Genomic DNA, 12,813 nt, shown 5'->3' on the forward strand with positions numbered 1-12,813 from the left:
TTTTCAATTTAATTGTTATCCCTTTAACCAACAACTGAATTATTTTTCAGTTCTGTACTCATTAATTCTAAGAATTTCTGGGAACTAAGTTTTCTTTTAGTTTTTGGGTCCGGTGTAAGGTAAAACATGACAGGTTCCTGTATTTTCCTGGTCCTGCATTTTCTCAGAACTGACATACCGGATACCGTCATCAGCGAATAAACCCAAAGGGAGTGATCTAACGGATCATTACGGTTGATAGAAATTAAAATACAAGAGTCAATAGTGATGCTCATCAAATATGCTCATCAATAGATCATCAAATATGGTCGATAGGTTCAATCCTATTTGGGGATGATGGGTAGTGTTCGGGGCGTGATTGCGACGCTCTCGTGGGCTCGTAAGATGTCTCGAATTTTCAGCTTCAATGTCACCTTCCTCCATCTATTCTTCCTCAGTTTCTTTGAGTTCGACATTGGATTCAGGCAATTCTTCTGTTTCCTCCTCAACGGGAGTCTCAATGGGCTCTTTTTCTATTTCAACCACATGAGTTTCTTCCATTTCGCCCACAGGCGCTTACTCCGTTTCAACCGCATGATGAACCGGTTCTTGGATCGGTTCCTTCGTCGATGTGGAGCTTTCTCCATCCTGAAAAATTAATAACAACAAGTTAGCTTTAAAAAAAATGAAGCACGTATAAATTACATATGACTTAAAGAACCATCTTTAATTATCTATCAAGGAGAAAATTGAGCGAACAGGTAATTGCGTAATAATTCACCTCGCCTATAAATTTTTTCGTCTGCTACTTTTAATTGATCCGGGCGCGTAGCACAATTATCACGCAATTCTCTATTAGCTCGAATTTTTTCCTTGATAGCTAGTTAAAGATGGTTCTATCAGTCAAGCAGTGGTATCTAATAAAAGAAGTTGTCGATAAAAACCCATCTTCAAGGGTGGCTGACTTGTGGAAGATTAGAATTCAGAGAGCTAAAAGTTTAAAACTCTAGTCGAGCTCCAAGTCGGGCTCCTTTATCTAGCAAAATTCGGCCCGAGCAAAAGAGAAATCGGCATTTGACCCGCCAACGCGGAGAAGTCGCTCCATGGACGGGCCTAATCCGAGAGCCACTCTACAAAAACACCGGGGAAGGTCGGCGTGAAGAATATCGCAACCGGCCAATCGTCTCGTGCGCAGTCCCCCGTCTTAGAAAAATCAAAGAAGCAGACGACGCATACCGGCACCTTCACTGAAATACAAATCTTTTCGCTTTCTGAGCCACAAGTTTTTGAGATATTTGATAAGTAGAAAGAGCTCTTTGAATTTGCAATATGTCTGAAAATATTGGAGAAAATTTGGAGCATTCATCGATAGTAGTGAATCTGTGTGAAAAGTAAGTTAATTAGCGAACAATACTTTCCAGATGAGAGTGTCTAACTTCTGTAATTTTTTCAGATGTGGATTTATGCACAACTCAACAGATTCTGCTTGCGCTCTCCAAACAGTTTCAAATGAAAGCGGGGAACAAGTATTGGAACTGATAAATGAACTCGATGGATTTTTTTCGATGATTTTTGTGGAAGATTAGAATTCACACAGCTAAAAGTTTACCTAAAAAACAATCGGTCGATAGAGAAATGCTGATGGAACTGGGTTTGTCCAGCTCTCCAACTTACGGCTTTTCTTCCGATATTATTCACTCACCAGATCACTATGAAGAGGTAAGTTCTATTCTTACTTAAAGCACACAATTAAAATATCTAATACCCTAACATCACCTAACTCAGGTGCATGACCTGATTTTGTCCGACCCAGGATGAGATGATAACTTGGGACCAACCCACCCAAGTTTGAACAAGATTTACAGAAAGAGAATTTTGGACCCATCCATACCTGAAGAAAACAGGAGAAAAATGGATATTTTGAGCCCTATTCAGTCAAGAGTGGTTGCTGTGGAAGAAATCGCACAACAAATGATTGATGGAGTCATAGCTACAGTCTGAGAAATCTTACGATGTCACAATAACAGAAGAAGATTTTGCAATTGAAATTGAAATTGTAAGTTTAAAATATCATAAACTTAAAAGCAAGGAATATGAAAAATAATTTGCCTTTTGATGCGCCGTGCCCCAGTGGGTTTTTTTTCTTCTCGACGACGACGTCTTATCCGGTCATGTTCTCCGAACCGCTTCCATACGATCCCGCTCGACCGGGCTGATTATAGTCTAGCAGCTCGAGCGCGCGAATAACAGGCTCGCCCAAGCGCGTGGGTGTACGTAAATCGAGATTCCAAATATGAAAGCAGTTCCTATATTGTTATATATCTATATATACACACACGTATAGCCTATTCTGTTTCGTGTGTGTATCTGTATATACATTTATGGGCCGATACGAATAAATATGAATAAAATTTGAAATTTGTTGTCAGACAGATTTTTGAAATCCTTCTGACAACAAAATTAATTATTTTACAGACAGCTGACATTTGTCTCTTTATTTAGTTTGATTGGACCCGTTTTTATTTTTACTTTCGGTAATAGGCTTATACATATGAGCGACGAATTATATACCGACGCCCGGAGAACTGCTCACAGATTAGTTGTCCAGCTAGTATACAGTGCGACTGGGAACATTAGACTTTTTGTATTTATTTTTACGATTGTCTAGCTGCGCTTCCCCCCTTTCGTTTTTATGGTCACGAAGAGAATCAAGCGAATATGATATTGACTAGGAAGAGAGAGAGAAAGAGCTGCTGCCCCAGCTGCTGCTCTTTTTTTTCCCCATTCACCCAACCAGTTGGCCCCGTCGTCAAATCTCGAAATTAATCGTTTGATTCTCCTCCGCAAGTTTGTCCTTTTTGGGCACCTTACCGACTCTCAAAAGTGGTTGCAACTTTTTCTCCACACAAAACACACAGTCAATTTTAGACGACAACTTATTATTATTCGCTATCGACAGCCGGTGGGGGGGGGGGGCAGTAAGTCGAGACTTTTGTGATTTGTCTCATTTTTGAACTCATGTTCACATACGTTTGAGAAAATGAGGGTAGACACTAACGGTGAATCGGAATCGCCATGATGGTGGTCGTCACTCATCGTCCATCTTATTTTTCATCCTCTCCGTTCTCTTCGTGTCAACTTCATTTGCTTTGGCCCCACCTAGGTGGGGCTGGAGAATTCCATCGTGTGTCGCTAACAATCTCAGGTAATAAATCTTAAAAAACTATTCCTTCCAAAAATATAATATAATTTTTTTTTTTAGGTTTGCCGGAGTTGGATATATCGGTTGAATCCGATCAAATATTAAAAGGACGAACAATGTGTGCATCACTCCTTTTCAAGAGGCTTGTACGTTTGGAGTACATGACCAAAGACGAAACGTTAGTAGTTTAAAATTTTTATGTTATCCTCATTATTTATATTATCTATTTCTATTTTTATTCAGACGTGGGGCAAAATTTTTCTTGGCAAAATTCGCTTTGGACTGGGAGAGAGGGAACAATCTTGGCGGGTGGGACTATGGCAACTCCAAATCGAGAATCCTTCAATTAGTGGCCAGAAACAACATCCACTTAAACATGCGGGAAACATCTTGGCAACGCCAAAATCGGACCGTTTTTAGGTGTAAGCTATCTATTCCTGATGGTATGTAGTTAATAAAAAATTAAGTGTTTGATTATAAAATAATTATTGTTTTCTTTACAGTTTGTGTAGCGGACGAAACGAGCTTGGATACAAAAATGGATGCTAATCTGTTAGCACATATGGTTTTAGCACAAAAACTGTTCAAAAAAAAATGGTGAAAAGTTTCGAATACTACACTCAAGAGGCGGCTCGTAAAAGAGCTGAACGGAGGAATCTCCACTTGGAGATGGGTTAGATGGAGGAAAGTTTGATGGTTAGAGGAGATTACGAGTTCTTTTCATTTTTATTTCCTTTAAAACCCCTGTTATAAAGACAAGTGTGTGTCTAAGACTGCTCTTATAAGGGCATCTCTATATACATGTTGAAATAGAAGAAGAAGAAAAACTACATGTTAAGTGTGTGTGTGTGTATATATACTCGGTTGGTTGTCCGTCGTCCAAATTTGACAGCGGCTTCTCTCTCCCGTCTTTTTGGCGGTTCCAATTTTTCTTTTTGATTTAATTTTGTGCGCATCAAGCGGATAACAAGCCATTACAGGCTTAGTTCCTTTGTTGAAGGACTTAAATGAATTGCGCAAGGATTACTGTTGAATTAGTGTTTCGACAACCAACATTTTAAACTTTAGGCTTATCTACCCTTTCCACCATAAAATCAACCGAATCTGCGACGACAGATTTCATCAATTTCTCGCTCCCGAAGTTTCCCACCTTCTCTCAGATATACCCTCTCGGCTTGGCGAGTAGGAAAGAAGTGGGAACTTTGCTTTACTCCGGGAGTCTCCCTGCCTCAACCTGTACCCTCTATCGGCTGGTATAGAAAATAATAAAATATATATAATGGCATCTAGTGGTCGTGATTGAAAATAGGTTGAGATGAATATGAGTGATTGAAATAGATAGAGGTAAGTCAAGGAGATTTGAAATTCATAAGAGTGGTTATTTCCGGGGACGTTCTGCGCATCGAGTCACCGGGAATATTCCTTGTTCTTGGAATTATCAATAAAAACCGTCTGCTTGTCGAACAAAGGATTTGGCCTAGATAGGGTGTCAAGCGTAATAACAATCTTAGTTCTGCTATCGGCCCCTGTGGTGCGCACTGGCGTAAACTGCGCACGACTTTTTGCTCGACTACTACATTTTCATTGGAATAACATCTATAAGAAAACTTTTTCAGTTTTAAACATATCATTTCCAAAATTTGTATGGGGTTTAACTACATTACCATCTACATTTCCTGATTTTTTCATAATTTTTTATTCATCCTATCCCTCTTTTAATACCCTGTCTAACATGGTACAGGCGTCTGTCCAATATTACCCCGGCCTGGTAAAAAAACACGAAAAAATTCAAACCTCAATAACTTTTATACTTTTAAAGGTACTTAACTGAAAAAATCATGGGTGTGCGGAAACTATTTACGCGTGTTTTTTCAAAAAAAATTTCTCTTTCTCGTAAGGGGATGGGAGATATGGGGAAAAAACCGGAACTGTCTAATATGGGTCTGGTCTCCCCTACCTAAACACATTTTTCTTTACTAAAATTTATTTTGTCAAATTTTTCACTAGTTGTGTCCAGCCACTCCAGGGGGCGCCGTTTTAGCCGTTTTGCGTGCCGTTTTGCCGCTCCAGTTGGCTTCAGCTTGATGAGTCTCCCAACTCTCCTATTGTCTATTGACGTTTGTCGCGTAGTATACTTTTACATTTTTTTTTTACTACAAGTCATTTCGCTTGACGGGGGGAATTTATTTTGAATTGACACGTGACGACGTGAGCCGTTTCGTTGGGACCAGCGGCTGTCACTTGGAGAACATGACATTTAGAGATGCATGAAATTACTAATCCCAACCTTATTGGTAAGGTCGAGTATATTTATAGTATTTAAATTTGTTTGCATTAATTTTGTTATCTCTATCGCAGAAAAATGTCTGAATTCACGTGAGCAGATGAATGTATTTCCTGATATCGCTTTGAAAGAACGAGAAATGCGAGCTCAAAATTTTCTTAATCCTTTTGATATTCCTCGATCCACGCTTCTGGATCAACTTGCCAGAATGAGGGCGAACTTTTTTCAACCTTCTCCAGCACTCACAAAATTACAAGACGATCGAAGGTTGTTATTTCTTAATTAATTTGTTGTTTCTAGCGATGAAATGTGTATCTTTGTTGAAGGTGGCATGGTGCTTGAATTTTTAGAAGACATCATGGGAACTTCAAGGTAGTTATTGTTTATAATTAAATTATGGTAAAATGTTATCGATGTTATCACTATTTGCTGGCCATCGATATAGGTACAAACAGCCGACCGAGGAACTCAGTCAAAGAGTAGAATCGCTAAACACCCTAAGAACTGAGAAGCTTAATCGCGTTAAGCTGGTGGAGGAAGAAAAGGACAAACTTGAAGGCCCAAAGAATGAAGCAGTGGCTTACATCAAGTTGGAAAATGACCTCGCACAGTTTAAATATAATCTCCAGCAAGTAAAAAATGAGTTAGATGTTCATCTTACGTGTAAACGTTACACTGTTTGGTTCTTCTTACTTAGCTCTACACTCATCAATCGCTGAAAGTGATCGCCGACAGTGAACAAAAGAAATAAAAGGTGAAGGAAGAAATGGGCGATTTGAAGACAGACTAGAGGAATCTACTTTGTTCAAATCCGAAAAGAATAAGGAGGTTAAGCAATACTCCAAAGAGTACGAAGAAGCAAGCCGGAAGCTAGATAAATCCGCGGAAAAAATGGCGAGTTTGATTAAAGATGACGAGAAGATGTCAACCATCTTCTGAGCAAAATCCCCGAAAAAAAATACAAAAAAATTGCAGAATTAGAGAAAGTGCTGATGGAGAAGAACGAAAAGGAAGAAAAACACTTTAACGAGATTATGGCAAATTTGCAAACGGAAACGCAGGGACTTCGTTGCTCAGTCCGAGTTGGATATTTAGTACCACAGGACAGAAAAGAAAGAAAAAAATGTCCTCGACTCTATGAAGGAGCAACTTGAAAAAGCATCGCAAAATTACACGGAACTTCATCGTAATCTTCAAGAATTTGAATCCAACAATCCCAAGTGGGCAAAGTCCCTTTCGGAAAAACAGACTGAATTGCAAAAGGTTTTTTTTTTCCTTTCTTATAATTCCTTCTTATTTCTGTTTATTTTTAGTAACTTTAACTCGTTTCTATCAAAGGTCACTAACGAGGATAAAACGAAAAGCGAAGAACTCAGGAATATACGCATCCGACTGGAGCAAAGCCGATCGACTTTTTCTGCCAACACTAGCCGAGGACGCATCCTTGACGGTTTAATGGAGCAGAAACGAAAAGGAACGTTACCCGGCATATATGGACGCCTGGGTGATCTCGGCGCTATTGATGAGAAGTTCGACGGCGTGTGGCCCTTTAGATAACATCGTCGTCGATACCGTTGATACCGCCCAAAATTTGCATTGCGTACCTGAAAAACGGCAACCCGGGTGGAACTTCTTTTATCGCACTGGAGAAAATGGTTGGTACTAATTTTTATTTAGCGGGGAATCGCCGTCAATTTAATTTTGCCGTGCACTATTCCTGCAGCTTCACTTGATGGACGTCCATGTGTTTTTTAGTGTATTTTTTTTAGCTCAGTATCATGGATTCGCTTGGGTGTTAAGAAACTAGGGACCAAGCTTACAAAAATGCCGCTCAAGTCACCTCATGCAGCTTGCCATTTGGTAACGTTTACTCTTGTGTCTCTGCGTATTCTATGTGTTTATTATTTCAAGATTCTAGTAAATAATGATCTTACATCTTATGGCTTTGATGACAGATCCGTATGGTTTGTAAACTTATTAAAGAAGAACAAAGTGCTGGTGAAGAGGTGACGTCGCTAATGGATTACCTTTGAATCGTGTCTTCGCCACAAGTCTGAAATGGTGATCTACGAGGCTGCTCACGCGATTGCAAACCTTCGTCGAACTGGATCTCGTGAATTGGCTCCTGCTATCGCCGTGTTGCAGCTCTTCTGCTCCTCACCTAAGCCTGCCTTACGCTTTGCTGCCGTTCGGACCCTATTATGAAATGTAGGCATAGATTTATGTGTGCCTTAAAAAGCCATTCTATAATATTATTTTGTAGGTGGCAATGACGCACCCCCTGCTGTGACTGCTTGAAATTTATATTTGGAGTATTTTTTACGGATTCTAATCGTTCAATTGCAACTCTCGCTATCACAACTCTGTTGAAGACTGGAGGAGAAGCCTCAGTTGATCAGCTCATGAAGCAGATTGCCTCTTTTCTCTCAGAAATCTCGGATGAATTTAAGGTTTGTCTTGATTTATTTAAAAAAAATTTGATACCTCCCATTATATAATTTGAAAAATTTCAATAGGTGGTGGTCGATGAAGCTATTCGATCGCTGGGATTGAAGTATCCGCGCAAGCACAGTACACTAGTGAGCTACACTAATGAGCTTCCTGTCAGGAATGCTTCGTGATGAGGGTCGACTTGAGTACAAAGCTTCAATTGCTGACACTTCATTGCTATCTTAGAAGACAATCCGGATGCCAAGGAGGCTGGATTGACCCATTTGTGCGAATTGATCGAAGAATGCGAGCACACAAGTCTATTAGCCGTGCGAATCCTACAATTACTTGGTCGAGAAGGTCCACGCATAAACAGCCTTCGAAATATATTCGATTCATCTATAATCGCGTCATCCTGGAAAGTGCCACTGTTCGAGCAGCTGCTGTGTCAGCTCTGTATATGACACTTGACTTCAATCATTCATGTCAGCCAAAGCGCTTCAAGTTAAATTTACAGAAATTCGAATGACGTAAGAATTAATGTTGTTAAATACGGTTATATAGCCTATATTAATGTCAAAACTTGAATTTTCAAAACATTTATTTAATAATAAACTAAGCTAGTGTGGGTATAGGCAACCACAAATTTTATAACACACCAACAACGTTGTTCTATAATGGAAGCCTGCTGGTCACTCAGCACAAAATTGTTCATGAGTTCAAAAATCCGAAATGCGCAGAAAAAGGCTGTGTATTTGTTGCTGGACATAACCGGCGATATCACATCCACGTGAGATGAATAACAAACATCTGACCATCAAAATATGCTAATCAAGAACACTAAAGCAATGTCACAATATAAAAGCAAAACTGCAAAAGGTGCTTTGATGCTGATCGATGCTGATGCATTTAACTTCGGGGCTTTGAAAGCTATAAAACAAATTATGCAGAATTTGTTTAACAAACTAATAAAAAAAATCACAGTCGTACTCTGGCAATCCCCCCAAAAAAAGATTGTTGTTGTCGACCAGTGGCTGTTTCTTCAGTTAGTTCAGTATTCTACGCTCTGTTGCCAAGATGGATGTTATTATTATTTTAAAAAAGAAAACGTTATAGTATTAAAGCCAGCAAGACTGTTGATTGATGAAGCCAGACACATCTTTTCAGACGGTCAGATTCAAAAGTCCTACCGGATGTAATAGGTCAACCAAACTGGTGAGGGACACATCCCCGGCCCACTCTTTTATCGTCATTCATTTCAATTTTCTTCAGAAATTTCTTTCTCGATAAATTTACTGCGTCTCACACAAAAGTAACCTGGCGGCGGTCTCGAAGGCTACGCTATACTTGATTTGATGATGAACGACTTCAAATATTGGACACGCAGTATTTTCTTATAGTATACGTAACGTTTTTCCTTTTGAATGCCTTCTCCAAAAGAGAAATATTTCTTCATCATTTTTTATTTTTGAATTCTTTTTGTAAACGTTCACGAATAACACCTACTTCCCCTTTCTCTCGCTTCAGCACGTCCAACACTGAACACATTGAAAGTGAGAGATATGAAAGAAACTTTTACCGCATCCAACAGAAATTGTAATTCGAGTAATTTATCTGAGGATTTAAATTCTCGAAACTGTTTTCTTTTTTTTACATCAAATTCGTTTTTTTTTGTATGTCATCTTGGGTTTGAAAATTTATTAACTTCTCACAACACGCAAGTTGAGTAGCTAGTTTCGCCATTTGGCGTGTGTGTTATAATATCGTGTTTAGTAGTGCGGATATTTCCAAAGCACAAGAAAGAGGAGGGGCTGTTCGTAAGAATATAAGCAGGAAGCTGTTTCTTTTTTGTGTGTTGATTTCCAAATTCACGAAATGGGATTTTCTGAAATCTCTCAGACGTGAAAATTTAATTTGAACTGAGGTCGTCGGGAAGAAGCTACGTGATACGGGATTAGTTACATTTTGGTAAATGCTAGTCCTACGTGCGTTGAAATGCGTGACTGCATCGGCAATGCTGGAAAGGGGATCGAATGTGCGCAATACCTATACCTACTACGGGTCTTTGGACACCTTGAATCTTGTTCATAAATAAACTCTACTTTTTCTTGAGCTCACAAAATTGTTTTGTTGTTGTTGTTGTTGTTCAAATACGAAGGAGAACTACAGACTTGGGGAGATGCGACTCCGCATCAAGAGGGCGACAAGTTGAGAAAATTAATTTCTGCATTTCCAACTTTCATTTCAATAGTTTTCATCCAATAAAAACTGTTTGGCAACACAAAAGGCATCCATATTAGAAGCCTCACATGTATATACTGAAACATCTTCCGTGAAATCCAAAATCCGCAGATTAAGTTGTGATGTCGCAAAAACTTTAGTATAGGTGAACTGTGTGCGCTGTTTATGTAAATGGGACGAACTTTGAGCGAATGAACCCAAACGATCCCGACGATCCCTGCTGTCTAATACAACTAAACTTAAAGGTGAAAGTGGGAACGCATTATTATAATGAAAGTTGCGCAATATTTAATCTTATCGAAGACTAAATTGGTGGGAGAGGGGAAATTCAGCAGATGGACGAGAGAGTAGTACCCACGGGCTTACAGCTGACTGGATGGATGAGGGGCCAGCCCAGCTAGCTAGCAGCTAGAGCCGGACTGGCGGACTGGGGTTCGTTAATCATTTCCTCTCAAACATCAACAGCGACTCCTCCCACTTGCCAAACTTGACTGCTGACGACTGGGATAACGAGAGCAAAACAACATCTCATTTTCCATTTCCCTCTCAATTTCATCAGTTTTTGAGGGAAACGAACTGCGCTGGCCAAATTCATCCGCCAGCACCTAGCTAGTGCAGTCGACGAATTGCACACGCGAGCTTCATATATTCCAAAAGTTGCTATCGATTATTATCTTTCAGCAACGCGCATTTCATTCGTTGGAATAATTCTACACGTTGCTGTCTGCAATATAACCCGCCTGTAATCAAGTGCATCCTACTTTTTTTTTTAAACAGTGGAACTGAACGATTTCCGGGCAAATTCCTATTTCCCGGAACAGCGGGAATAAAAATTTCAAAATCATTTGCAGACGGAATTTCATTAATGAATTATTTGATTTCCTTATAGTACGGAATGCTGCTCTCCCTATAACCCCGTTATTTCTCAACTATTTGAAATTTAAAAAAAGATATCAAATCAGTGGATTACTAAATAAACTAACGAAACGATAATAAATAAAGGGGGGAAACTGCTGGCTATACCGGCGAAATATTGCGTCGATTATTGTCGGATTCCGGATGAACATGGCGAGAGACCAGCCTGGGCGCGTCCTGTTATTTAGTTCAAAAGAAAAACGACCGCTATGTATATACATAATAAACGGTTCAGAATTCTTTTCCGAGAAGATTGTGCGCTCGGCATACACAACGTGGACTCATTTTTTTATGTTTTCTTTTTGGTTTGCCGTCGCTTGTGTGTAGTTGTGCTGCTGCTCCGAATGGACCATGGTTCCTTCTAGACTAGGCAGCACGCAGAGAGCTGGTGCAATACTAAGCACCCGACATAAATATCCCATCAGCGTGCGCTTTCCTTTCACATCTACACATTGATGAGACATTAGTACTCGCAGTCTATACACTCCTATTGACGTTCTGGGCTTCCGGTTAGCTCACAGAGATACGCTCACGTAGCCAGAACGTGAGTCTATCGGCCCGCTCTATTTCATGTTATAGTTGGCCATCTCTAGACGTAGGCAGAGGGACTGATATATCAAAAGAGGTTCTGCTCCGTCAATCAACGAAGGAAAACAATTCCGCCAATTATCAAAAATTGGTCGCATCTGTATAGATTTCGGTTTTGAGCTTGGGCAGCAGCAGCAGTAGCAAGCCATTTTCACAAGCCCGCGACGTGCGTTCTTATTCGATCCGGGTCACGTGTCACTGACTTGTCATATGTGCGAGAGAGAGAACACCCGGCTCTCATCCGAAACGCGTCGAAACGACGCCCGGCTGTCCAGCCACACATGCAGATGAATCTGTCACGCATTATTCATCCCTCTCTCTATTCTTCACAGTGCACTTTCGCCGCGAAACTACTATATACGATTATTACTTTTATTATTGTTGCCCCGAACCCACCCCCCCCCCCCCCATCTCCCTCCCCCCACTGTCGAATCCAACTACCGATTCTCCTCTCCTCTAAACACGGACACGTACGGCATTTATTTGAACAAAAAATGATAATAATAACAACATAATAATGGAATCGACATCCCCAGCAATATGGAGGCGGTTATATAGAAGGGATTGTGTATAACGACAGGCTGGTACCCTGGCAATTTCGTTTGGTTTTTGTTGTTGTTTTTTTTATTTAATAACATCCTGTATGTATGGTTTACATGCAGGATCTATTTATTTAATCGATTCGTCTGGCATCAGCGGGCAATATTATAGAATAAGTGGAAAATCCATATTCACTTTGTCGTCGTCCTGATCGATTTTATTTCTATTTTATTTTATTTTATTTTTAGCGCGATAAGTCGTCGATAATCTTTCGCCTGTCAGGATACATCAGCGTTGAGGGGTGTCGAGAAAAACCGGTAGACCTCGACACATTTTAAAAAGCGCGCAAGTTATTTCTCGATTAACGGAAGATGGAATGCGTCGGCGAACGCACCGGAACCAGTGGGTTAAGTAATATAATCACGTCACTCATCAGTTTTCATTGAAGTCGTTTAGATATTCAACCCCGCATTATGATGATGCATGTTACTATATAGCCTTGTATATAGCTGTCGGTATTTTCAAAAATCCGTCAAAGCAGAACGGGATGATGATTCTATTATTAAACATTCGGAAATGAATTTTTATATAAAATAAACCGAAATAAACGGATATCGTTTTTTAAATTTTGGTA

At 39.9% G+C, this 12,813-nt stretch overlaps 2 protein-coding genes and 1 long non-coding RNA gene across 3 annotated transcripts; all 3 read left to right on the plus strand.

Moving 5' to 3' along the window:
* Window positions 1–5,793: 5,793 nt before the first annotated feature.
* Window positions 5,794–6,383, plus strand: LOC124341957 (structural maintenance of chromosomes protein 4-like). Its single transcript, XM_046794917.1, has 3 exons — window positions 5,794–5,837; window positions 5,911–6,097; window positions 6,163–6,383. The coding sequence occupies exons 1-3, from the start codon at window positions 5,797–5,799 to the stop codon at window positions 6,214–6,216; spliced, it is 282 nt and encodes a 93-aa protein (XP_046650873.1). The 5' UTR covers window positions 5,794–5,796; the 3' UTR covers window positions 6,217–6,383.
* A 183-nt stretch (window positions 6,384–6,566) lies between these two features.
* On the plus strand, window positions 6,567–7,083 carry LOC124344501 (structural maintenance of chromosomes protein 4-like). Its single transcript, XM_046798056.1, has 2 exons — window positions 6,567–6,728; window positions 6,804–7,083. Exons 1-2 carry the CDS (start codon window positions 6,603–6,605, stop codon window positions 7,020–7,022), a joined length of 345 nt encoding a protein of 114 aa, XP_046654012.1. The 5' UTR covers window positions 6,567–6,602; the 3' UTR covers window positions 7,023–7,083.
* An 8-nt stretch (window positions 7,084–7,091) lies between these two features.
* On the plus strand, window positions 7,092–7,746 carry LOC124344502. Its single transcript, XR_006919756.1, has 4 exons — window positions 7,092–7,120; window positions 7,221–7,325; window positions 7,421–7,673; window positions 7,729–7,746. It is a non-coding gene; the product is annotated as an uncharacterized LOC124344502 (long non-coding RNA).
* Window positions 7,747–12,813: the final 5,067 nt, after the last annotated feature.

Source organism: Daphnia pulicaria, chromosome 6, assembly GCF_021234035.1.
Source record: "Daphnia pulicaria isolate SC F1-1A chromosome 6, SC_F0-13Bv2, whole genome shotgun sequence".
Classification (NCBI taxonomy): Eukaryota; Metazoa; Arthropoda; class Branchiopoda; order Diplostraca; family Daphniidae; genus Daphnia; species Daphnia pulicaria.

What these genes read in the sequence shown, in the direction of transcription:
- LOC124341957 (XM_046794917.1), top strand. Translation starts at nt 5,797, where the DNA reads ATGGTGCTTGAATTTTTAGAAGACATCATGGGAACTTCAAG. An exon ending in GACATCATGGGAACTTCAAG is followed by an intron (nt 5,838 to 5,910) that starts GTAGTTATTGTT and finishes CCATCGATATAG; the next exon opens with GTACAAACAGCCGACCGAGG. An exon ending in TTAAATATAATCTCCAGCAA is followed by an intron (nt 6,098 to 6,162) that starts GTAAAAAATGAG and finishes CTTCTTACTTAG; the next exon opens with CTCTACACTCATCAATCGCT.
- LOC124344501 (XM_046798056.1), top strand. Translation starts at nt 6,603, where the DNA reads ATGAAGGAGCAACTTGAAAAAGCATCGCAAAATTACACGGAACTTCAT. An exon ending in AACAGACTGAATTGCAAAAG is followed by an intron (nt 6,729 to 6,803) that starts GTTTTTTTTTTC and finishes TTTCTATCAAAG; the next exon opens with GTCACTAACGAGGATAAAAC.